Source organism: Rhopilema esculentum, chromosome 4 (assembly GCF_057945365.1).
Source record: "Rhopilema esculentum isolate cy_ngs chromosome 4, ASM5794536v1, whole genome shotgun sequence".
Lineage (NCBI taxonomy): Eukaryota > Metazoa > Cnidaria > Scyphozoa > Rhizostomeae > Rhizostomatidae > Rhopilema > Rhopilema esculentum.
The window spans coordinates 9,276,038-9,302,470 of NC_142818.1; the positions used below are offsets into that span (position 1 = coordinate 9,276,038).

The window sequence follows — 26,433 nt, forward strand, 5'->3', positions numbered from 1 at the left end:
ACTTTTGCTAATGCCACCTCAATTGTCTATTTACTAAATAGCGACAATACGTGCTTGAGAAATGAAAACAGTACGATGGATCAAACTGGATTTTTGACTGGTATTCTGGAATCATTTTAAATTCTAGATTTACAAAACAACAAATCACAATAACGTATACTATGCGAAAAAATTACACAAATGAAGTAATTACAAGGATTTGCAACCAAGGCCTTTTGATAGTATTTATAATTATGAGCTATAGTATTTTGGCATTGCATAAAGAATGGTGCGAAATGATGGGCCCATGAGAGCCCATGAGAGTTAACGTTTTATTTACCAGGATTGCCTAATCGGTTAACACCAATGTAAAAGTGTAATAACCACGAACATTAGGTGCTTTGAGAACCAAATATTTTAATATCACGGTATTTCCTGTATGGAAATAAGCGATCACTACATTCTGAAAGATGTATAAAATTCTATGTCTTGTTGGCTGACTAAACAAAGCTATATTTAGAAATATAACATCTTTTGAAAACTGCCTAGAGAACAATAAACTAATAACGCTAGACTATAAAGGCTTGGCTAGAAAAAATTAATATAGTACTTTGGAGCTAGTCTCTTGCCAATCTAATATGGCTGCGTAATAAGAATGCAAAATAGGAAAAATTTAATTATGATATTAACTTATAAATTAAGCCCTTCATACATTGGTTCACTTTCTTCAGAACCTTCTTTCTTCACTTGAATATGAGCCAATGTGTTTTGAAAATGTTTATTGATCTGCTCTGTTTCTTCATTCGTCTCTAAATTGGGAATATCCTCCCGTATTTTATCCAATAATTGACCCAAAATCGTTACATTCACCTGGAAATAAGAAAACGCGAACTAAACAAAAGAGTGTTGTTGACATTCGTGACTTCTGCATCTAGAGAGCTTATTTTACATTAACGCTGAGCAGGCAGATAAAGCACACATAAGAGTTGCACTGCCTCAAGGACGTAGCAATAGGGAGATACAGGAGCCGGACCCCCTGCCACCAAAAAATGCGATGTTGTGTGGTATTCACTATTCCTAGAAAATCATTACACATAGCTCATACACCTGCTACACCTTGGTATAAGCCATATTTTCCAAGCTTCTTAGAATAAGAAATCAGCTCACATAAATAAAAACATTTAGTTTGCTATATCATTTCAATTTTTGAACACAGTTGTCTTAATCATAATAATCCTTTTTGAGGGTCGTACATAGAAATTGAAAATCAAATCTTAATAAAAAAACCCTACCTCATAGCAGTAACAGATGATGTCAAAATCAGATTGGTATTAAACGCTTTGACAGACGACGTATTCTTGACCTCCATACGAGAATCTTCTGACAAATTACCGTTTTCAATAGCACCGTTTGGAGTTCAGTTGGACTATAGCCTACGTTTTTCATACTATCATATTGTCTATACATTTCTCTAGACAATACTGAACAAGTCTATTTAAAGATCTGTTACCAATGCAAGCTCTGGCTATTAACATCATATCGACTAAAATAGGCTTATTAAAACTTTTCTTCATGGAACCAGAAATATAATGATAAATGCTGCTGGTCACAACTCTAGCTGCAAAGTCTCGCAGCATCTACAAATTAGGCCCATCGCAGAATAAAGACACATCGCAGATTCCATTCGCAGATTCCTCTTAGAAAAACATAAACAGCAGTTGAGATCATATTGGGGATGAGAAAATACAAACATACATACCGCATCATTTCCTTTCTCGAAGTAGAATAAGTATCGATTCAGAATTTCAACAAAAAGCTGCACTTGAACAGTCGGGTCCATGCACTGGTTGGCGATCCTTAATGACTTCTTAAGACATTCCATCACCCTCTTGCTGTCACGACACTAATTAAAGCAACAGAATGACAAATTTAAGTCACGTTTAACGAAAACCCGCCAAGTTAAAATCTCGTCTAATTGAATTCAAGCTTTTTCTTTTATTTTCAAAATATCAGTCAAAAACACAGAGGTCAAAAACATTGGTTGCTGAAAAGGGAAAATTTTGCAGGAGTTATCATTTTGCAAAAGTACGTACGTTTAATCATCATCGGAGCTTAATTCTCAAAAGTTCATATTCAGTTTACCTCTGCACTTTCTCCCTTCTCAGCATCCTCTCCATCTATAGTCCGCCCGGACCAGAATAAATGGGAGCATACGGAAACTCCCCGGCATTGATCCGGTTTTTTGAGCAGCTTTGAGGCCGCTAAAGCACACTGGGTGCGCAGTGGTTCGTGGTTTTCCTCACTGAAGCAGCTCATTTTCTCGAAAGTTCCAATGATTAGGGTTATTGCAGCAAGCTGTGCTTTTGAATCTGAGATTTCATCTTCGTAAATAGCAAAGGCCTAAAAAAAAGATCGAATGAAGATCAAGTTCGTTGTTGGAAAAAGTTAGTAAAAAGAATCAAATAATATTTGGGTTGTTTTGATGTCTGTCTACATAAGGCCGAGAAATCTGAGATAGACTCAACATGAATGTATTCTTTTTGACTCATCAATGACGTCAGGCATTGGAAGATGTCAGCTGATCAAAACAAAACCGATCGGGTATGCTTTTCCTATTGGCTTACGTCATAACAGCCATTGCAGTTTTTATTGTTTTCACCACAAGGAGTCGACCCAGAGGAGGCTGCACATCAATCAAGATAATATTACTACTGCCAAGATTGGTAAAGCAGAGTCTGAAAGAGGTATCAAAACAAAGTTTATCAAAAACATGACCTGGTAAACTATTCCAAACAGGTATTATGTACTCGAGAAAGGAACAGGTTATAGCATAAACTTTCCCAAGCTTTGATTCAATCTTATTTTTGTTTATCTGAGTATAAACGTAGTTTTCCCTTGCCTTCATCTAATTTTTTTACAATCTTTTTAATGCTTCGTGCACATAAACTTTATAAAAAAGGGACCCCTTTCTCAAATTCTTTGCTCGAAAGGCAGTGTCTACAGTAAAAAAGCTCCTTGTTAAATGACACATTGTGACAAATTTCTTGTTTTATTTTAAAGCTTTTTTGCTATTTATAAAATGAACTTTAGCTCTTAACGACCTCATCTTATATTCATAGGACCCTCAAATGCAAAACCACTGCACATAAGTAGAGCAACATAAGTGGGGTACTTAAATTCCACCAGCCTTTATACACTTACACTTTATGCAGAAGCTCAATAACTCCACTTATTCCACAAACCCCTGTTATTTATCATCAACAGTCTCCCCACCTGTCCTTATTATCCAGCAACCCATTCTTTTCAAGAGAGTACAACCAAATTCAGTATTATATAACTTAAAGATTTTAAGCGATGCTTTGAAGTTATGAAGAACCTCACCTGGCTCATAAACTCGTAGGCCACAGTCTCTGCATTAGCAAACCTCTGTTGGTCGGCCGCCATTGCACCTTGCAAGAATAATCTCAAAGATAAATCGGCATATTCAGCTTTTGACAAGGCGCATATGGTTTGGTGGCAGAACTGAAATATTTTTTGGCATTTCTTGTCCCATTTCTCGTCCTAAAGAGTTAAACACGAATCATTAATACGAATCCTAGAAACTCCATCAAGAATTACTTTCTTGTATACTAGTTCTCGCGTATGATCATCAGGGGTGGAGTGCTATGAAAAAGAACAAAAGGACTCTCAAAACAATAGCTAACAAAGAGGACTTAACCCCCCTGAGCCCCTTAGTTCTACAACCCCGAGCATCATCAAGAACTTTAACAAAGTTTTGGTGATAGAGCGGGGTGGGGGGGGGGGGGGAGGAGGAGCAAGGCCATGGACTATCTTGAAAGGGCACTACTGGCGAATAAGTACAATAATGCTAAAAACGTTTCCTGAAGTACTGGTTTATCATATCCAGACTTTCCTATGATTCGCTCCTGTTGATATGACGCATGAAAATGCATAACAAATTCTGCACATTGATTGATAGATAAAAGCCCAAAGACATTTTCCCTAAAGGTTGCTCTTTTCCAAGACTGATTGCCTAATTTCCTGGAAGAAACAGCTCATTCGCGAAAACATTTGTGCAGTCCTGGCAACATTCAAAATCCTATAATTAACCAATCGCTACAAAATGGTTACAACTGTTCAAACTATGGTTACAAATGGTTACATAGTTAATGGTTACAAAGACGGCAATCGAACAGCCGTAGCAATGTCCCCAGTCTGGATTGTTAAGGTTTGGATGAAAAGCAGACAAGCCGTTTGGATTTACATTAAAGATTCATTGCTAACAATGAGCCTTTGCGCCACACGCAAGCATCCCATAATGCATTTTCAGACAGCCTGAAATCAATTTTGGTTAATCCGTAGAAGTTTACTGCCATTGTTTGGATTGTCGCCTGGATAATTTGCCACCCTCGCAAAGGCTCATTGTTAGCAATGAGTCTTTAAATATTGAATACAAATCGAACGCTTTAATACTTAATAATTGAAAAAGGCTCTTGCCTGTTCCTGTTCATCTCGGTATTTGAAAGCCAGTTGAAAAGCGGAGAAAACCAGCGGTGGCAGCGTGTACTTGATCCTTTGCTCACCACCGCTGCCAAAATGCTTTCTTGCAGTATTCAATATCTGCAAAATACAAACATTATCAATGATACAACCACATATCTACGTAGAAAACAAAAACTGGAAAATTAGGGGGTGCAGTCGTAAATAAAGCAGCTCTTGCAGGTCCTTGAGCTCAGCTATTCTAGATGGAACTAAGCAGCTTATTTACACCTGTTTTGATAATTTTTAACCGGGTTTCAAAAATGCTTGTTTCGTTTTTCAGCTTCGACTCTGTCCTCGCACATCAGCATTTATACAGAATAAGCAAAATTACACTTAACAGGTAGCTAAACCTAAGATGCATTTTGCAATTTTTTTTGGGAGAAAACACAAGTTCATCAAGCTTTTACCATGAGTGGCACTAACGATAAACCAAAACGCATTATATGGCTTATCAAAAAAATATAAGAAAATACTAACCTGCAAAGGACAGAAGAGAAAGCACGTTGCGAAAAAGTTCAGATGAGTCATTCAAATACTGTAGAGCCTGTTTAACTGATTTAAATCCCACTTATAACGGAAGAGTTTATCGACTGTTTTTTAACTCAAATTGAAATTATCAAAATCATGTTAAATTTCCTTTGCATTAAATTTACTAAAGGTAAAACATTTTCGATGGCAAACCTTTGAAGAAACTGGATACCAAACAGATGAAAGATAATTACAGCTTCTTTAGGAAACCTGTAATGTTCTTTATCAGTTTTTTTAAGATCAAGGGTGAGTTAATATGAAAATAATAACCGCGAATCAGTACATTACCAGATACTGCTGGTCCGAATTCTCTGAATAGAGCAGATTGATAAACCTTCCCATGAGGCTTTGTTCTTCCGCAAAGTCTTCTGGGTCTTCCTGCGGGCAAAAGTTTTATACATGTCAAATAAACAGGCAATGGTGATATAAAAAATAGTCAAAATATATACTGTACAAAAAAAAAGTTACAAAAACATCTGACGGAAACAGTAAGGCATTGACAAGCAAAATGTCTTGACAAAGACTGCTTATGATTTATGAAGAATATTGAACTGTAAAAAACATGATTATCTTCTTTGAAAGAAATTAATTGCCACTTGATCTTCTTTAAAGTGACTCTTTTAGACAGGCGTGCGTTTACAATACACATGACGAAATAAAAACTAACAGAAAGGCACAGAAGAAGAAGGAAGCAAGAAAGCAGCCGATAAACATTAAGTTTCACTCACGACTTCAGATGGTTGATCATCTTGATCCATGATAAGTGGGCCAGCTAGACGGAGCACCGAGTCAACCTAAGGACGTATTCAATGTCATTATCAAATTCTTAGACTGGGAAAAAGCAATAGTATCGTTTTTAAATTATTAAAGAGCCTTAAATATCAAAGTTCTTAAAAATTGTTTAGATGACAGGACACGCTATGCGTATCCTACACTGATTGTGACACCCAAACGCATTTTCTCTCAGTGCAATTTCTCCACCCTGTTTTGCACTTATTAGAATCGACTACAATAGTAAGTTCTAGGGGGGTTATAAATGAGCGTAATATCAACAGCTATGAGGTCCTTTGATACGGGTTCTATGACTGTGAAGATGAAGATAAAACTTCACAAACTGCCGTGCCTCAAAATCTCAAGCCTAAAAAGTAGAAGTGCAAAAAATCAACACCCTTAAAACTCAACAGGTAGGTAAGTAGCATAATAAAACTTTATAATGTGCTTCTTATAATGTGAATCTATATAATGTGCCTCTACAAAATAGATTCGTCATAGGTTTTTAAATACTATAAATTCAAACAAAGTTGTCAACTGCATTTGGAAAGATTCTTGGGCCCTCAAAGGAATTATTGTTTATTTTGCCTTCGACCAGGTGCTGAATGAATTTAATTTGGGTTGTTTTCGGACTGAGTCCATGTGAAATTCGATTTACACAAATTATCTGTGTGCTTGCAGGACAATGATCTTTCTGAAAAAAAAACGAATCCTTCCCTAAACTTTAAAAACTACTTACAAAGTTAAGATACTGTAAGCTTACGAAATGGAGCAACAGAAAATTCCAAAAAAAGTTAAGCAAAAATCCCGTTACCTCTTCCTGTGAAGGTATCAATGTTTCATTATCCAAAGCATTGTTGATCACATACATTGCCATCTCTTTTCTTGTAGGGTAGTCGAAATAATCAAACAGCGGAGCAAAGTGTTTCAGCTTTAGAATTGTGAGAACATTGTTGTAGGCGTCAACAGGAATCTTGAGAAGGCGCATGAGTTCTTTGGAAACTGCGTTGTTTTTATCGATGCTGCAGAGGAGAAAATATCTTAGAGCACGTTTGTTACTGGTTGTTGGTAAACAGAAATAAACAAGGTGATGGAAAGAATTAGTGTGGATCGATCAGATAGAGTACCACTTTAGTCCCAAATCCATCATGGAGTACGTGATGGATGCAACAACCAACTAAGATAGCTAAGGCAAGCAAGAGGACTGATTACAACAATTAAAATATTATCTTTAAACAGCTAGTTAGGGCCTGGTGCTTTTTCACTCTAGTCCTTACTTAACAGTAATAGCCTGTACTCAACGGAAACAGTCTAGTCGATGTGATCCACCCATGCGTAAAAACTTATTCACTTATAAAGACGTCATGTCCCTACGACTCGGAATTTCTTGCTTTTCATCAAATTAGAATCTTGGACCTTCTTAAATAAAATAAGAACTAAATTTGAAGATGAATATGAAACGCACTGGGAAAGGTTAAGTTTGCTGAAAATCTCCTCCGTATATTCCAACACCTTGTCAACATAATCAACCCGGTCCGGATAACACTTCAGTGCGAGGTTGATAAGTGAAACTTGCAGCGCAACGATATCTTCAGTTGCCATATCACTACGAGACTAAAAGAATATGGAAAAGCCTTGTTATTGCGGTGCAATACAAATCACGAGAAAGGAAAGGACGAAAAACCAAAAAACGCAATGGGACGTAAACAGAAGAAAGAAAAGACGAAGGCTTCGAAATTAAATTTCAAAGTCCAACTTCAGATTCGCAACGACTTATACAGCACGCAGCCTTTTTTAGGTTGCATAAGTTGGAGGTTTAGCAAAAACCAACCGTGAAAAGCAAATTCCTGGAATTAACTGTGCTATGATTTCATATTAAAGTAGCTATAAATAATCAAATTGAATTTAAGTCTGGAACAAAGATAAACTAACAAACTAAATTTGAAAACAAAGAAGTTATAAAACTGGAATTATTACCTGAATTACATGGGCAACTTGCTGCGAGAAAATCTCAAACAGCCGAATGTCTTCAGGAATTCCAGCACCATCACCTTGAACAGCATGAGGAACTTGTTGGGAGAAAATTTCGAAAAGCTTAATATCTTGAGGTTCACCGGAGCCATCTCCACGGTAGGCGAACATTGCCAATCTGTCAATCAAAGCGATAATGATGTTCTTCACGTTGACACTCTGATGTAAATCAGCACAGGACTTCAAAAACGCATTCAACGTCTGAAGATGAAATTCGTCTGGGAAAACCTGCCAAATAGAGTACGAATTTAGTTGATTAGGTTGTGAACGAAAACAGTATGCTATTTGCTAGAAAAGCGTGAAAACATTTTTTTATACTACAAATAAGCTTGCCTTTTTGAATCGTTTAAAAAGCTTATGCCACTTTGAAAATGAGGGACAATGAGAAATGTCTTGTTATTGTATCGAAATTCATTAAGAAGATAGGCAAAAGTTCACAGTCAAATACACTTCGAAAGCACTAACCTGAATAATGCATTCCATGAGATATTCTTGAGCTATGGGGTCTTTGCAACAAATAACTTGCTCTAATACTCCAGGAAGAACATCCTGCAAAAAATAGCGAAGTTGCTAAAAAGAACTCTAAAACAACTATCAGAATAGCGAATTAATCAACATGCTCAAACCTGTTATCAAGTTAAATAAAAAGAATCTAACAAGAATGACTTAAGCACACCTTATTTTTTGCATTGTGAGGATACAACTCCATTAATTCTTTTCTAGTTTTGTAACTAAACCTGGGTCATTTCAACAACATACGTTATCAGTGATTCCAAACTGCCAAAAATGAGTTATAATAGATCTTTCGTGAAATAATCTTTTGCTTTACCACCATATTCATTTAAGCTTCATATTTTTTTGTAAATTGATAAAAATCATGGTTGTGAGTGAGCCATTTCTTGACACATGAGATAACACCGAGGTTTATTCTTAAAAAACTGTCACATTGGCTTATCTTTTGATCTGTTGCTAACATGATTAGAAACATATGACACAAGAAACCTACTCATCCGAAAATAATCCCTCAGAGCAACTTCAAATAAAAATATCACACTGAGAGTCCGCTAAATAAATGAATGAAAAATCTAATGAAAAATCTTATCTAAAATCTTGTTCAAAACACTTGCCTTCTTATACATTTCCATGTCAATACCCTCAAGCTGGCTCAGACGTACAAGATTTGTGCCGACAAGAATTCGCAGTTCTTGTCGTTCCCTCTCTCTTTTCTCTCTGTCCCTTGAGTGCCCTTGATGTTGCATTCGTACCCAAAGCTTGTTCATCTCCGCAAAATTCAACAGAATGAAGTCCACTGAGTCCTTGATACTTCCATCTGTTTCAGAGTTCCTAAAACAACAGTATCTCTTAATTATTCCCAGTTAACCTTTGATAGAATTTTGCAGCAACGTCAGAAATTGTCTCTTGAACTTCCACTGGTATACAAACAACTGACCAAAAGAGCTACGAGTTAAGCAAATAACTTTGTTTAACAGTGATTAACTTACTTCACACTGCCATCTGCATCTGGAAGATTTCCTCTAGTTGACTGAAGAAGAAAATTTCTCAGAAACAACCCTCTTAATGGATGCTGAACACCTCTACACATTTCAACAAGATCTTTAAGAATATCCTTCCGTGCTACCTCGCCAGACTTTATGTAAACGACACCAACCGTGATGATCAGATATCTTTGGACAAGAATGTGGGACATTATCAAAACATAAAATTATACCGGACACATTCACACAATTCGTTTATAAGAGTTTGAAATTTCGTTTAAAAGTTTCTTTAAACAGAGTGAAATCAAGCGAAACTTTAGCCAAGCATGTTGGGATTTTTTCCCTTAAATACTATTCTCCCTTGAAAATTGAGGCTGATCATAGAATTTGGCCAATATGCTGTAAGAAGAAGGCCTTATCAAGGGTATTCTGGTGAAACCAGTTCTATAAAAACGCAAAATTATTGGAATCGAAAGGCTTTAAATATCAAAAGTTCTATTTTTTACTAACAGCCACCTGCTCTTAATAAAATGAAAATCATGAATAAAATCTAAATTATTTTGTCCCTACTCCAGAGTAAATATGTTATATAACCCTAACAGAGTATTCAAGAATAACTTTGATAGCAGCCTAACAGAATATTGAAACAAGAACAAAATAGCCATTCAAGTTAGTAAATCATAAGGAATAAATCCTTATTAGCAAGAATAAACCTACAATCTTGGTATGATGTTTCCCGCATATTGCACCAGTTCATACAGATCATTGACCTTCCGGCCTTTGGAGAACTCATCAACAAGATAAAGCTCAAGATGACTGAGTTCATCGCTTACGCTCATATCTTCCATAAAATTAAGGCAAAATAAACCTAGTGAAAAAAGCTTTAAGATATGCCTTTCTCTGTACAAAAATCAGCCTTGTCGTTCCAAAGATAATATTAAGCATTTTATACCAAATGGATTAGCCTTGTGGTCTAAGTTGTATTTGGGATTTGAAGCAACTAGCATAGCAAGTTTGTAGAAGCTAATACCATCTGCTGATATGCGCTTATGCCAATATCCATTCAATATAGCAAGGCTATAGAATCTATAGTTCATGCATTTATTAACATTCAATCTAGAACAATATTTTCTGGTAAAAACATTGGTAACAGCCGCACAACATTTATCAAAATGAAAAATAAATTTCTATTTGCCTATTTTGACCAAGTCTTTGATTTTTAAGTTCTACAAGACACATATTAATGATGGCCTGTTCATTTACCATATATACAAAAGAATAAAAAGAAGCACCAAGGGCATTTGAAATAGTTAAAGATTAAAAAAGGATACAAAGCTCATAGTAGCTTTTTGGTGACAATAGAGAGGTTCGCAGTTCTCCAAGCATGTTTGAAGCATGCTTCAGTGCATCCATTATCTTTGCCTTGTCCTAAATATGTGGCAGTTTGAATTTACAGTTTGAATGTATTCATTATTTAAATGTTAATATCAAATGAATCATTAGAAACACACAGTGGAGATACAGCCAAATAAAAACACTGGAACACTAGGTGCAAAGCACAATCTGGTTAAGAACTTTATGATAAGAACAGAAACAATGATCATCGTAATTCCACAAATCCATCTTAGCAAAGGATGAAAAAAGATACTTTTGAAACATTTTTCTTTTTTTAATACAAACTTTCATGTTGCTATGTGAACTTGAAGGTCAAATCAAGATCTCTAACTAATTTTTCCCCTTTATACAACTGTTCACATAGGTTGTGAAAAAAATTTGTTAAATAAATAGCAATAAAAAAATTTAAAAATGTTTCAATACCTTTTAATGTATACTGGAATTGTAAAGGTTGAATCAATAACTACCATGGAATTAACTGGTTCTGAATTTTCTAGGATGATATCATATCTATTCTTTACTAATATTTTGCTTAAAAGCAGCTCAAATGCTGAAAAATTCTGGGACAACTGATTCCAAACAATGCTGAATAAAAAACAAGAGAAGACCCTGTAAAATATAGTGCTTCTTTGTTGGTTGAAAGTGGGTCTTTAAGATTCCAGTTTCCAACCAAAATTGAGAGAAAAATTTTTGACTATGATATACTAATGAAAAGCATTTCACATGCAAGTAAATATTAACACTAGCAAGCAAAACTCTCAGTAAATATATAAACTGGTCATACCAAACATCTTTTCATTTGAAATGATTGTGTCTTGACGATTTGAACAGCTTCTTCTAGCAGTTTATCCTGCTCTTCTTGTGGAGACAATGTAGATGCCTATTGTAAGAGAAGAAAATATGTGTGGTGGTTATCGAATGTCTTTGAACTGGTTTTGGAAGTAACATGATTTTCTTAGCTTTTCTAGGGTCATCCAGAAATGGGGCTTATCAAAACAAAGAACAACAATGAACAATAATCTCATTCAAAGTTTTCCACATACTGTTTCTTGAAAAAGTTTGGCTATATTTCTCTGACAACAAAATTTCGTACAGAAGATTAAAAGATTGTATTAATATAGATGACATATTTCCACTCAAAAAATTATGTTTTTATTCAAAAGCAAATCAGGGTCAAACTGTGTATATAACCTTGGGTGAGAATACTTTTGCAAGAGTTAGAAGTTACTTATTTTAAAACGGATTTCTTCAAATATAAGGCCTTTTTGAACAAGAATATGCATGAGCATACCAGAATTTCGAGTTTTGAAGTGTACACTTGAAATTGTGCATGCACTTAGGTTTACGATGAATTTTTTCTGGATGAAAAGACCCATTTTCCAATTTCTTCACATTCTACTAGCCTAACTTGCAAGGCACACAATGACACAAAATTTGAAACCAAACAAAATTTTGAAAGTGGAAAAAATTTTTTTATCAAAGTTTTTAGTTGCGGTCTGAAAATCTCTTGACTTTTAAGCCAATAGGGTTGCCTTGCAATTGTGGACGCATGTCTCATTTACAATCATTGCATGGCACATCCATGAATCCCATGTATGGCTGTGTTTATTTTAACAGGTTTAATGATCTTTAAGCTTCAAGTGACTTGGCCCAGATTACATTGTGGTTTACGTCTGTACCTTTCAAGCTCCATCAGTAAAATTTGTTTTCTCTGGGCTCACAATTCCTCTACATACAGGTACAAAAAGCTATTTTGTACCCAAGGAACCAATCAAAGGCTCAAAAATTTGCACACGGCCAGGCCAGATGTTGAGTAAGCAAATTTTTGTACTTGTTCTGGTTCATCTTTAATAACCACATATGGCCACAGGAGGTTAGAAAAATTATTTACCAAGTTGTGATAAGTTATAGTTCCAAGGGGAGGAGAAATTTGAAAAAACTGAGACACACTTTGGTAGCTTAGGATCTGTGCGTTCTGCTGATATATGTCAGATTTTGTTACCTCAACGGCAAGAGTAAAATATAGCTTTTGAAGGTGGTACACTCATTTAAGCAATAAATATGCCTGTAAAGTATCATTTTACAATATTTGCCAGTTATTTTGATATTGTTGGAATCACCACATTCTTGTGCATCGAATGATATATGTTTAATCTGATTCCGTTAATAGTTTTGCTTTTAGGGAGAGAAAACCAAATATTGTGTCAAAAACGTTTAGCCAATCCTTAACATTTGCATGTTGTTAACGTTTTCTTAAAGTCAGTTTTGCTTTGCTGGTGCATTGTTTAGTTTAAAAATAGTTTAGCATTAATATCAATATTAATATTAACTAATACTGGTGCTGCAAAATTATTGGCAGTTTCTAGGCTGTTGGAATTATGATGATGCGATGTTTTAGTTACCCCCATCATAGAAACAATGGACAGCCTTTTGATTATTGTGTTATTGCTATCACCAACACCTCTTTTGTTTTACCATATAGCACGTTTTTGTCTTCCTTGTGTAAAGTTGTTCTGTTGTTGTGATCACCGTTTTTTGGTAGAGAAAGTTTTCGTTCTTGCTTTCCATTCTTTATTAGAGCCTTTGGTATGAAGAATTCTAACATAGGCAACATTCAATGAGTACATTCAATGATTTTTTTGCTTGTATACTGTAAATAACAATGAAATCATATTAATTGTGAGTTTGCCAAATTCTGCAGGAAAGACTGGTATCGATCATATCCACACAACAACTTTATTCACAGCATTAGTTTATCATGAAAATCTGAAAATTTGTTAACTGTTTTGCAAGTCATTGGATCTCTTCAAAGAGTAAGATTCCTGGTAACGGCATATTGTTTCATTTCTAATGGTGTGGTCTTTACCCCTTGTTTTTCTGAGTAAGATGTAGCTTCAAAAATACCCAAAAATGCATACATGAGCAATCCAAAATCCATGTCGTTCTAATAGTTAGAAAGAAGGATGCAGAGAAGGACAGGAGGTTAAATGCAATCATTACGGAACTTGAGGAGCTTTATCCATAATCAGTTCCCTTTCAAACATGAAAACGCTCGCGCTTTTGATACTTGTGGAAGACCACATCGAATTATTGAGGGTTATCGATTTAAAAGAGCTAGAGCTACCCTTTGACTGTCAATTGTATTGAACCTACAAAGCAATTTATTTTGTATAAACAAAATATCATACCATTTTCACTTCTAGCTTTTACCAGTGGGCCGCCTCCCTGACTTCTTCTGGTCACAGTCAAAATGGTTCCAAACCTCGTGACCATTTTCTGTAAAAGAGGCCCGATGAAAATGGTATCACACACGTTTTGGTTCTATTTCACAGGACATTTCTTAGCAATTGAGTGCGTTGGAAGTCATGGGTAAAAACAAGTCAAAAAAGTCTTTCAAGGTGGGTTATTTGCATTCAAATTGAGTTTAATGTTTTTTACTGTGCCCTTCAGTGTAACTGTTGTCGTGATGCTATCAGATTATTTAGTAAATGCATGGCATCTATAATAATTAACTGATTACATTAACTTATTAGATTTCCTCGAGAAGTGTAGAAGGCGAAAAGAAATTTTGTCTAATATATTGTTGTAACAGACTTATGTTAACCAGAATAACTCAATGTTAAGAGACCCCTAAGAGAATGTTATTTTGTAATTGTAAGTAGGCTAAAAATGTAACTATTTGAAAGTTTTCCTATGTAGCCTGTAGCACATTGCCAAACCATTTCTCTGATCTCCATACGATATATTGTTTTTCAGTGGAAAAAGAAGCACCCAGATTACGATGATCGTTGTAAAGATTCATACCAGAATATAGTAAGAGAAAACAAGTTATTTGAATCCTGCTACAAGGTATTTATGGATAAGTATAATTGTGATATGACCGAAGTTCTAATTTAGAAAGTAAGCTTGGGATTCTTAGTTTTTTGTTGATTTTAGTACTAAAGTTTCCTAAATGTTTCTTGAATACCAAGTGTAAGATAAGTGATTGAAATAGTCAGTCTCAAGGACCAGTGTGGAATCAATGTATCCTGATTGTGTTGCTATGAATACAAAAGCAGTGAAAAGTGTTAAAGAAAGTGTTGCAATGTAAAATTATTGACCTCGATTCCATGCTTTGTATTGAATAAAAAAGATAATTGTATTGCATTGGCCAATCATTTTCATGACACATGCCCTTGAAGATATCTGTTTGGGTAGAAATAATGAAAAATTTATGAAAAGGTATCATCATGAAAATGAAAAAAACAGAAAATACTCTTGATTCTCCTCTTTGAATGATATTACCAAATTTTCTGCTATATACAGTCACAAACAGAGACATACATGTGTCTCATGGCACCGTGAAAATTTAATTTTCTGCAAAATTCAAGGTCAGTAATGATCATCTGGGATCTCAGACACCTAAATGTGATCTTGGGTATGTTTTTTTTAAATCATCATGTGGCATATAAAATAGCACGGCTTTTGCAATGTACGAAGAATGTGGAGGAATGGTACTTCGATATTATGAATTGGCGATGTGGACAAAACTGATGATGATGATGATCGATGATGATTGATGATGATTATGATTATGATGATGATTGATGATTATGATTATGATGATGATGATTGATGATGATGATTATGATGACGACGATGACAATGATGACGACAACGAAGATTCCAAATATATTAAAAGTCTGAACTTTTCTAGATGCGCTTCCAGTCTGTTTCCCAGACAACTAAGAACCTTTATGCTCTATGAGATTGCGATTCACAGACTTAAAATACCTAAAAAACGGTGGCACGAGCTATGACTCGCCAAGATTACAGAACTCATTTATTGGGGCTCTGTGAGTGGAACCTAACTGGGAATCTGTTTTTTTATTTGACGAAGGACATTTTTTGCTTGATAACATAACACGAATAATTATTCTTATTCGGTTGCTTTTTCAAAATGCGTTTCGCAGATTTACACTTTCTTGATAAACAGCGGGCAATGCTATGACGCAGTAAGTTTACCAAACCCAGATCTTTGAATTCCACTATCAACCTTTGCAAGAAGGAGAAATCGATGCGTGCCTAACGATCCCTAACGACCCGCGCTGACAAAACGGTTCCAGCATAATGATCTCACGGCAGTGCAATTACTTGATTACGAAGGGGAATCTTTCGTACGTAATTGTGAGCAGCAAAACTTTTAATTTCGTAAACTTCCTAGTTGCGAGTGCAAAGATTTCTTCAACTCAACTATTTGATGAAGAAATGTAGTCACAGATCCCAAGATTATTAATTGGTCATTTTCGTAACTGTTGGTCTGACCTCAGACTTTTAACAAATTTCCATTGTTTTTATGTTTTTCCTACACCAAACTACCTTATCCAACGGGGTCTGAAGAATTTCGAATGAATTTTGGATCAACCCCAGAGAAAATTGAAAAGTCCCTGCAAGCATTTTGTGACAATTTCGCAAAGCCTGGAAATCTTCGAATAACTTTCACCGACTTTGCAAAACTTGCGAAAAACTAAACAGATTTGAAACACTTACAATATATTTTCCACGACTCATGCATGAAAGTTAATTCTTGCAGAAACTCGTGAAATCGCACATTCCCGCACTTTCTTTTGTATCCTACATAGCAAATTGCAAATTATACGTCTAATTACGTTGACGCTTGACAGGATGAAAGCACCATTCTCAATTACGAGAAGGTTCTGATCTATTCTGGCCACCGTTCAACATGCACGTGCAGAACCAATTTTAACTGCCCAACGTCACGAGCAAATCTAAAGGTGATTGGTCGAATCTAAGAGGATGACCACAAAGGGGATCTCAGGCTAGCAGCCGAACCCAATTTAATAGCCCGATTATAGACCTAAGTGTCGATTAGCGAACCTCAATTGCCCACTTAATCGGGAAAGTCACGATTCTCGATTGTTCGTTTGGGAAAATTGGGAAAATCCTTTGATTTTGCCATTCTATGCCTGCATTGTTTCGATTGTCTCCCGCCTTTGAATTCGGCTTCTATGTGTCCATTGTTGAACTCATCAAAATGCCGATCCATTGTTACACAATTGGCAACAATTCTACATATATATATATATATATATATATATATGGATACCCATCGAGCTGAGCAAAATCCCCCCTTCATGTACTCATTCTTCGTACATAAAAATGACCTGCCTCAAAAGTTTTTGATTAAAATTAGCAAGGCGTACAAAGATTTCAAAGCTTTGTGACTGGCCATTAAAAAATTTGCATTTTTAAAAGTTCTGAAAAGAGATTTTTCTCAAAATTTAAACTTGAAATACTGTCAATGTTTTGAAGTTATATTTGATTGGGTTTGTCAAAAGTCATATTGTTTACAACTCCATTGCCATTACTAGTGAGTGAAGTGGTGCAATTCTTTTTGAACGTAAATGTATTGTCATCCTGACCTGCTTCTTACAACCAATAATAAATTTTTATACGTAGTTTAACTGACAGTGGGCTTTGAAACAAATTTAATTCTAATGCTGCTAGGAAAGCTCGAATTATCATCCACCCATTGCTTGTCTTTCACCCCAGTACACTGACATAAGATTTCCTAATATCTCCATTGGCTGTCTTGGAGAACATCATGCAACTCATCATTGCCAAGTACAATGATCTCGGTCTTGAAACAAACTGCCAAAATAACATCATTTCAAAAATCATACATGACCAATCAAACATGGGACTGCCTTTTTCTGTTGTAGAAATAAATCATGGGATTCCCCTGAGCTTTCCTCTTAACCTTGTTCTTGCTTACCAAAAAAAACAATGTTTTAAGGCTACAATTTGTATGTTTCCTTTATCCTTTGCATCAGGTTGGCACATTACCAGTTGCTAAATTGTTGTGAAGCTTGCAGTTGTATCAATGAATATAATGAAGTTTCCTATTTCCTTTTTCTCCAAAGTACCTTTAACTCAAGTAACTTTTTCATTGGCATTTTACACTTTCTTTATCAGTGTTAAAGGGATTAATTTGTTCCTGTTTTAGCTGTTTTTTTCTGGTTAATTTATTCCTATTTGTCATGTTATAATCATTAGCTGAATCTTTAATTAACATTATTTTTCAAAGGGACAAGAGATGCTACCAGAGCATGAATGGGAAGAATTTATGACAGCACTCAGAAGAGATTTGCCTTCAACATTTAGGATAACTGGCAATAAGAGGTATATTGCTTTCAATTCAAAGTTGTTTTAGCATTTTGCTCAGTTTTTTTATCTGTTCAAAATGAAAAAGTTGTCTAGTGATGGCATTTTTAGTTTTTTTGCAAATTGCATATTTTTAGGGAGCCATATCCCAAGAACAGGTTTCTATATCAAACTAAATCTGTATCAAAATATTTTCTTCTAAATTAAACCATAAAAATAACAATGCCAGACAAAAACAGTGATTTGTGACCTTTATTTCAGTCATCAAATATTTTGATATTTATTTATTTAAGCCAAAGCGTACAATTCTGCCTATATCAACACTCAATTACAGCCTGGTATGTCCAAAACGAAATTCTGAAAATAAGGGTTTTGTGTTATGCGTTATGAAAATAAGGATTTTGTGTTTTAGGTGAGACTTTTCCCTTTGTTTATTTTTAAAAATGCAGCTCATATCAAAATAATATTCATTTATAAGGAATATTGCATAAAATGTATACAGTTGCTTGATGATCACATTAAGCATAAAACTTGGAGTAACAACTTACAACTGTCCTCTTCTATACACCAAATCAAGTAATGTATAAAATAAATGTTTTTATGAAAATTGAATGAGTTGTATTAAAATATCAGCATTAATACTGCTTGCCAGATTTCTTGCAGATAGATAAGTAGGGTTCTAAACCGTAGAAATAAACTAGACTGGAATTGTGGCACTTCGAGTTCATGTCCAGAATTGTAACATATACACCATAGAAGTATGGCATAGAAAATCAGTTTTCTCCTTTGATTTTTTGTCAGTCATTGGTGTTGTCTTCAGTTTGCTTAAAATGCTTTACTCTGTATTTTTTATACTTATAGTCATGCACAGGAGCTACTAAGGATAATAAAAAGTGAATTTGTAAACCAGGAAGAAGATGAGGCTAATATTGAGGAAAAGCCTGTTGCGCCTTTACACTGGTAACCTTCCATTATTTATGAATTTTTTAGAGTAATTTTGAAAAGAATCCAACCATTTAGGTAGATGTGCCAATTAATCTTGTCATGAGAGTATCAAATATTGGGAAGCAAAATGTTTGTACATTGAAGTCAGTATTTTTCTGCAGCAAAGCAGTAGGCCCATGCCAAATGCCTTCAAGAACTTAATACTAGTTTTTTTCACACGCATATCAGGCAGCAGATTTTCTTGTACAAAACAGGTTACAATTAATTATTTTCATTTTTGAAATGTAATATCAGATATTTGGATCTCTTTGACATGAGATTTTGTAGAAACCTGGGTTGATAATAAATATTTTGAAATCTGTCAGCGTTTTTGTTGCCATTGGGTCTTGAGAAAATTTTTTATAAATTCTCAAATGTAATTGCATTCATGCTATTTTTTAAAGTACCAACAAATTGTGCCATGTTTTACTGTTTAAATTATCCCCAGGTACCCAGATGAATTGGCTTGGGAAACAAAAACTGCCAGAAGAGAGATAAGAAAGTCTGAAAAGATGAAACAGTTTCACAAGTTTCTTGTTCAGGAAACCAACTGTGTAAGTCTTATTATTTGCATTTTATAATGAAGATATAAAAAATAGTGAAATTATCTTGCGTTGGCACATTAAATTTCCAAAATGTCACTGCAAGAGAATTGAAATCCCATTTATGATGGTACATCGTCGCATCACATAGCACTACTGTCATGTGGCCCAGTCGAAACAGCTAATTTAAGTCTATCTTAACAGCTTATTTATATATGCAATAGATATTCAATTTTTTAATGTTTCCTTTTATTTGTTCATTTTAATCAGGGAGCAATAACAAGACAAGAGGCTGTGAGCATGATACCTCCATTATTCATGGATATTAAACCATATCACAAGGTAAAGGCTCATTTTTTTTAAGGTTTTCCCTACTGCTGTGTTTATTATTACGTGAACTTGTGGCACCAGTTTTTCTTCATGGAATTAAAAAGCAGCATTTAATCCTGACATTTATGTAATATCAATCAGTTTATTTAAGTAAGTCAGTTGTTTATGAAACATTGATTTTATAATTTACACAATTTATACTAATCCGATACCTTTAGTAAAAAAATCATCTAAAATTAATTGTAAGACACGGAATCTAATTTTATCTTACTGAAGGGTACCCAAAATAATTTATCATCAACTATTTTATTTCTAAAAATGTCAAGGTAAAGTACAAGGTATAGCTGGTATCTTCATGATTTTGAAAGTTTATAAACATTTTCACAACGCTGACTTGTTTCAGGTCTTAGACATGTGTGCAGCTCCTGGCTCAAAGACAGCTCAGCTGATAGAAATGATGAACGAGGACAGCGATAAAGAGTTGCCAAGTAAATCATCTTCACATTCTTTTAATAAACCTTCCGTTGGCTTGATATTCCGATCAAAACTTTTACGAAGCATGATTTTTGTTGTTGAAAATTAGACAAATTAGATTGTGTTAACCTTTTTTATGGTTTGGGTTACGTAGACTTTTGACTCGATAAATGATATTTCTCCAATAAAATCTTTTTCTCCTTGATTTTATCATACTTTTACTTTGTTGCAGCTGGTGTCATTGTTGCTAATGACTCAAATAATAGACGATGCTATATGCTTGTACATCAAAGCAAACGACTTCAGAGCCCATGCTGTATGATCACCAACCATGATGCCAGTGTTTACCCCTTTCTCACAACTGTCAATGTATGTATACTAAAGTCGAGATTTTATTGACAAGATAGGCTTAAGACCAATATCACCTTTATACTTTGGAGTGAGCCAAATGTGTGGATAACAATGTATTTTTTCTTTAAACATTACAGGGAACCATAGAAATTAAAAAGTTTTGTCAGCAAAACTTCCACTTTCACCTCCATCAATTATGATAAGGGGTTATGATACTTTTGAAAAGCATTTCAAATATGCTTTATAGTAATTAATGAGTCAGGAACGTTTCAAGATTGGTAGATATAAAGAATTTAGTCAATAAAGCGTAAGGCAACATTTAGCACGATTTCTCTTCACGTCTTTAATCTTGCCCAATAACGAATTAATTTTCAAATTTTGTCTCTGCAGAGTTCAAACGGATGCCCCGAACCATTTCTGTTTGATCGCATTCTTTGCGATGTGCCGTGCAGGTACAACATTAAAGCGTTTTTTAGGAAACTAATTATCCACAATGCTTCGAAGCGTTTTTTAGGAAACTAATTATCCACAATGCTTAAGAAAGGATTGAGTGTGAATTTTTTGGAAATGATGTATAGCAGTGCTAAGGAAGGGACTAGGAGCAAGTAACTGCCCAATCTTATGTTTTGTAAATTATGACCATGAGCAAGATTTTAAATTAGTTTTTGATTCTTTGAAGTGTTATTGTTTCCATTAGGGTTTTTAAGGTGCAGTATTAGTCGAGGGTAACCAGAGATGGGAAATGTCCTTGAAAAAGTATTTTATTACAAGATACCGGTCCTTTTTGGACATTAAAATTTATCTAGTGAAAGATATTCAAGATAAAATACAGTCCATCTCTAGGTGCATGGTTAAGACCGGAAGATGTATGAACAAGCTGGAATCATAACGAGTGAAGGTTGAGGGGGGGGGGGGGGCTTTTAAAGAGTCCAGCATTTGGCGATACAGCCAGAACTTGAATTTTAGCAAGTTTCTCCTTATCTAATTTTGAGTTGTTCCACAAAAAATTAAGCTTTATGCTAATTCAAAATGCACCTATGAATGATAAACATGTTGATGATGCCTGAAAGATTCTTGAAGGCGAGTTATGTTTTAACTATTAGCGGGGATTTAATCCTTTTTGGTCGCTTTCGCAGCATTTGAAAATTCGTATTTTATTTTCATTTTAGTGGTGACGGAACAATGAGGAAAAACCCCCAAATATGGCCACGATGGAACCCTCATCTAGGAGTATCATTGCATCGGTATGAAGTAACTTGAAAGGTTCCTTAGACCTGCGTACCTCCTGAAGACAGTAGATTAAACACACTTTCTTGATCTGATTTCATTTCTTGTTTTTTTTATTTCACATATAAACTGTGTCATTTCGTTAATTTACTGTTGATCATGTTTCATATGCTGAGTAAAAGAGCGTACTTGGAAGAATACATTGTCGTTTTTTTTGTTTTTCCCAACACAACGTCATTTCTCAACATCATTCAAATTATCGTTTACATTGAAGGCTACAGCTGAAGATCTTGGTCAGAGGATTAGAGCTGCTATCAGAAGGAGGTCGCATTGTTTATTCAACGTGTACGGTGAATCCTCTTGAAGACGAGGCAGTGATAGCGACAGCAATTAGCATGTCTAAAGGGGCCGTAGAGCTTCTTGATGTTTCTAGGGAATTGCCAAATTTGAAACGTTCACCTGGCTTGACAAAATGGAAGGTGAAGTGTAATTTTTAAATCATATATCTACAGCTATATCAGGAGCTTATTAAAGCAGCAGCTATAGTAAACTTTATTATATTCCGTAGATTATAATTTGCCCAAACCAAACAAAGCTGTTTTTAGATGAAACTCATCTTCAGCTTGGAGATTTTGAAGATGGAATATGTCTTAACTATTTTTGTACAATATCAATAAATCTTCCTTCGATGGCTTTCATCGATGATTTTATGCAAGATGGATCTGTTGCTCCTACTTTGCAAAATACCATAGTTGTTTATCGAGAATTTATGGCAAGCAAGACTGGTGTAGTCTAAGCCTTTTTCTTTGCTCCTTTAAAGGTTTTCAGCAAAGCTGGTGAAGAATTAAAGAGCATTGACGACATTGAAAATGAAACCTACATCAACGAAGGATACAAAAAGTCCATGTTTCCTCCAACAACAGAAGAAAACGAAAAGATAAATCTTCAACGATGGTAAGGTTTGTTTGTATCAACTAAAACTTTGAAAAGATAGCTTGTACTGATAGCGTATTGCTGTAAATATAAATTGAATAGACTGATATCTTACTTAGAGGCCTTAGATGAGTATTTTGTAACCTACATGGTGTGACTGATGTTTATGCTGCAAAGGTGAAGGTATTTGTTATTCTCATTCAATATCTTCAGCGACCCTGCTGTGAGCATTTAAATGTAGCAAACAAGGCCTCCTCCTTTACTGCGTTAGGTCTCCTTTCTATTGGGTTTGTTTTCTGCATGTACCCAGCAAATAAACTGCTAGTGCTCACTGGCTCAGCAAATTCATAGTCAGCTAATTCACAGACAGAAATTCTGCCTTAGTCAGAGTATTGTGTCTCTTTCTGCTTATGTTTTCTTTGCCATTGTATAGTAGCAGTAGATAAAGTCTTAAGACATTTAGCGTTTCTCAACAGCCCTGCCAGTTCTTGTCTTTCGTCATTAAACTATGTGATCCTTGTATCCAATGCATAAGGGTTTATATTTGACAAATACTATAGCTGTTATTTTATCTGATATTGGAAATTCACTGTGAAACTCAAGTGAAGGAAAATGGCCTTGCTTTTACTTTGATATCGTATGAAAGAAGCAAAACGAGGGACATCGAGCTCCCTCCCAATGAGATCAAGAAACCGTCAATTCGCGAGTTCTCTCTCCTTGTATCCCAGAGTGCATTTCTTTGTTCGTGTTTTCTAGTATCCGTGTGTACCCTCATCAACAAGATACTGGCGGATTCTTTATTGCTGTCTTGAAGAAGAATGGACCGTTGCCTTGGCAGAGTAAAAACAAAGCTCAAAGAATGGCCCACAAAAAGTTGCTGCCATGGGAATTTTTGCAGAAAGTGAGTTACTGGCTAGCATTAGTTTAATGACTATCCTTAGTCATTCGTTGATTCGACTGTTTAAGAACAATGAGTTATCGAATTTGCTCAAGAAAGCACTATGGTTTGCATAGTGATATGATTTCGGGACATGAAGTGCTAAATTCATGTACGTATAGAATAGGTCTAAACAATTATATTAAGTCAATTTAAAAAAAATGTGCAATTAAGAACGTCAGAATTAGTTATATTAGCCATATGTGACAGATGTAGAGAAGATTATGTTGGAGATGCGTAAACATAAAAACATCGCATTTCCTGTATAAAAAGCCGTTTTTAGGTTATAGTGCAGTAATGATGCTTGTTTCAATCATTCAGCAAGCCGAGAAAACTGAAAACGAGAATGGCAAAGAGTCTGATATGGGGGACAATGCATCAAAACAGGGTGATTCCGTAGATGCAGTTTCAGCAGAGTCAAATTTAGATGATAATCAAAAAGTAGCAGAGCCACCAAAAAAGAAAGTAAAGCGGAAAGGATTTATCGAGGATCCGTTTCTGTTTTTGAAAGAAGACGACCCTTTGCTCAATGAAATCATGTAAGATCTTATATACTGTTGTTTTTATGAGTAAATTTTATCAAGAAGAGGCTATTACATACAAGATGGCATTTGTTGCAAAAGACGCATTGTTGCATTTAATGTGTTTTCGTGCACAAGCGATCTGCAACTGACCTAAGGAAGGGTCTCATGTTTACACTTCATACCTTCAACCTTATCAGCCCTTGGAGACAGATGATTGGTCAAAATAAAGCCAATCAGAAGTGCTTCCCTTCTGTTGGCATACCTTCGTGTACGTTCGAGCATAAAACTAGGCCAAACTTTTAGTCATCACGCAAAGTTATAATCTTTTTAATACTTTTCTTACATTTTTAATATTTTCTGTAATTCAGGTATATATTTTCTGTATATGGAATTAATTAGCTTGTGCGGAGCTATTAGATTTATGCGCCAACATAAAGCAAATAAGTCATTATTATTTCTATCACTCAATGGTTTATACCCTTGAGAAGGTTTTTATTCACTCATTATAACCTTCGAATTTTAAAAGGAAAAATCACTAGATCTTTGTACAAACCTGCGAAGCAAATACTTTTAGTTACAGTTTTAATGGGTTAGGTACAACCTGTTGACTAATGGTAGAGTGTGAAACAGCCGTTGTCCCAACATACCAGTTTTCGTATTCGCGTCATTTTGGATCTCTTTTTTTCAGTAACTTCTTTGGCTTTCCTCAATCTTTCCCAAAAAGCCAGGCATTAACAAGAACAGAAGCAGGCATCAGAAGACATGTTTATTTCGTATCAGAAAAATGCAAGGAAATTATTGACTACAATTATAATAATTTAAAGGTTAGGCTATTTTATTTTCAAACAGTTGTTTTGATTCTCTTCGGACCAATCAAACTTGCTTCTGGTAAATCGATAATAATCACCACCAAATGCCTTATTCAATGCAAAACCCAACCTCTTTCTTCCTTTAGATAATGTTAGTTTAGTTCAAAATGATGTATCATTACCAGACTTTGAAGCCTGTTAATCGCGTGATTCTTATCATATGTATGTTCTTACAACAACATCAACATTGTATTCGGAGAAGATATTAAAAATACAAAAATGCAAATGATCAAAGCCGTTGCCACTTCCAAAGAAGTTTTAACCAGCATTTTACGCTTTTATAGTTTTTATAAAAAACTGAACAAGCTGCTCTTTGCCAAGCTGAAATGGCATTCTGTTTTAATGCGAAGTCAAATCACTTTTACTAACTGGTGTCTTTCGTCCAACGATTCTATGAATAATTTTAAAGTAAATTAAACATTACCATTTTGAGCTTCTTCTGATTGACGTGATTATTAATTTTTTAGATAATCAATTGTGGTTTAAAAGTTTTCACCCGATGCACTTTGAAAACTGGGGAAACTCAAGGCTGCAACTTTCGTCTTACACAGGAGGTAGTTTTTTCCTTATCCCCGCAATTAATTGTTGCTTTATTTCCAATTCTATTATATATACACCAATCATTTTGCTACGTTAAATGCATTTAATTTTCGTGATAAGCATTTTGTTATTTCCAATATATGACCACTCGTGAACTAGTCGTATCAGCAGTCGTAGTTGGAACAAATTGAATAAGGATGTTTATTATGTTTTGCATTTTTCTTCACAAATAGAGAGCTGCTAATAGGCAGTTAAGGTACCTTAGTTCGATAGCTAAGAAGGGCTTCCTATCAAAAGGGGTCCTAAGAATATAATTATATCCATACTCTTAGTTACAAGACTTTGCAAAAGTTAACCTTATTTCCAAAAACTTTAAAAGTTCTTTGACAGAAACATTTAATCCAACTCCCCGCTAGTTAACGAGACGAGTAATCATTTTTACATCTTGCTTTTGTGTTGTCCTGCTCTACTCTCTTGGAAGTGAACTTCTTGCAGTCCATAGTTAGGGGTCTCGTGTCAGATTTTTCCTAAGGGCACAAGGCGCCTCCGTTACATCACGGTTGACCATACATTCTTTTATAGGGCATCCAGTCCACATTCAGATATGTCGACAAACAGAAGATAGAGATAAGCTATGAAGACTTAAAACTTTTACTTACTGAAGGGGAACCAAAAACAGAAAAGCTTTGCGAATCGACCAGAAAGCAACTGGATCAGAATTGTAAGTTTGCCTTGCATTAAAGATATAAAAACCTCAGTTTTCTTTTCGCATTTAGGTAACAGTTGTAAATGGAAATGGCAGCGTAGTGGCTGCCA

The 26,433-nt window shown here is 35.1% G+C and overlaps 2 protein-coding genes across 3 annotated transcripts in view; one reads left to right on the top strand and one right to left on the bottom strand.

Annotated features, from left to right (window-relative positions):
* LOC135690626 (vacuolar protein sorting-associated protein 35) lies at nt 1-14,065 on the bottom strand. The gene is made up of 17 exons (XM_065208227.2): nt 13,931-14,065; nt 11,527-11,622; nt 10,679-10,775; nt 10,065-10,188; nt 9,354-9,536; nt 8,979-9,195; nt 8,317-8,400; nt 7,798-8,079; nt 7,286-7,434; nt 6,635-6,842; nt 5,778-5,843; nt 5,338-5,427; nt 4,477-4,599; nt 3,361-3,540; nt 2,122-2,379; nt 1,739-1,882; nt 1-849 (listed from the first exon to the last, which is right to left on the bottom strand). The coding sequence occupies exons 1-17, from the start codon at nt 13,931-13,933 to the stop codon at nt 670-672; spliced, it is 2,484 nt and encodes an 827-aa protein (XP_065064299.1). The 5' UTR covers nt 13,934-14,065; the 3' UTR covers nt 1-669.
* LOC135690627 (RNA cytosine-C(5)-methyltransferase NSUN2) overlaps nt 14,013-26,433 on the top strand; it is a 14,552-nt gene continuing 2,131 nt past the window's right edge. For both annotated transcript variants that reach the window (XM_065208228.2, XM_065208229.2), the window contains exons 1-17: nt 14,013-14,140; nt 14,499-14,591; nt 17,830-17,924; nt 18,768-18,866; nt 19,339-19,444; nt 19,703-19,774; nt 20,166-20,250; nt 20,469-20,605; nt 20,978-21,039; nt 21,757-21,831; nt 22,089-22,293; nt 22,635-22,768; nt 23,504-23,648; nt 24,006-24,223; nt 24,897-25,032; nt 25,545-25,631; nt 26,200-26,338. In XM_065208228.2, the coding sequence (XP_065064300.2) occupies nt 14,108-14,140; nt 14,499-14,591; nt 17,830-17,924; nt 18,768-18,866; nt 19,339-19,444; nt 19,703-19,774; nt 20,166-20,250; nt 20,469-20,605; nt 20,978-21,039; nt 21,757-21,831; nt 22,089-22,293; nt 22,635-22,768; nt 23,504-23,648; nt 24,006-24,223; nt 24,897-25,032; nt 25,545-25,631; nt 26,200-26,338 (1,921 nt within the window). In that variant the 5' untranslated portion in view covers nt 14,013-14,107. The remainder of the gene's footprint in view (nt 14,141-14,498; nt 14,592-17,829; nt 17,925-18,767; nt 18,867-19,338; nt 19,445-19,702; nt 19,775-20,165; nt 20,251-20,468; nt 20,606-20,977; nt 21,040-21,756; nt 21,832-22,088; nt 22,294-22,634; nt 22,769-23,503; nt 23,649-24,005; nt 24,224-24,896; nt 25,033-25,544; nt 25,632-26,199; nt 26,339-26,433) is intronic.

Coding starts and splice junctions, on each gene's coding strand:
- LOC135690626 (XM_065208227.2), bottom strand. Junction 4,600..5,337: donor ATTCGGACCAGCAGTATCTG/GTAATGTACTGA, acceptor TGTATTTTGCAG/ATATTGAATACTGCAAGAAA. Junction 850..1,738: donor TCGAGAAAGGAAATGATGCG/GTATGTATGTTT, acceptor TCTTATTTCCAG/GTGAATGTAACGATTTTGGG.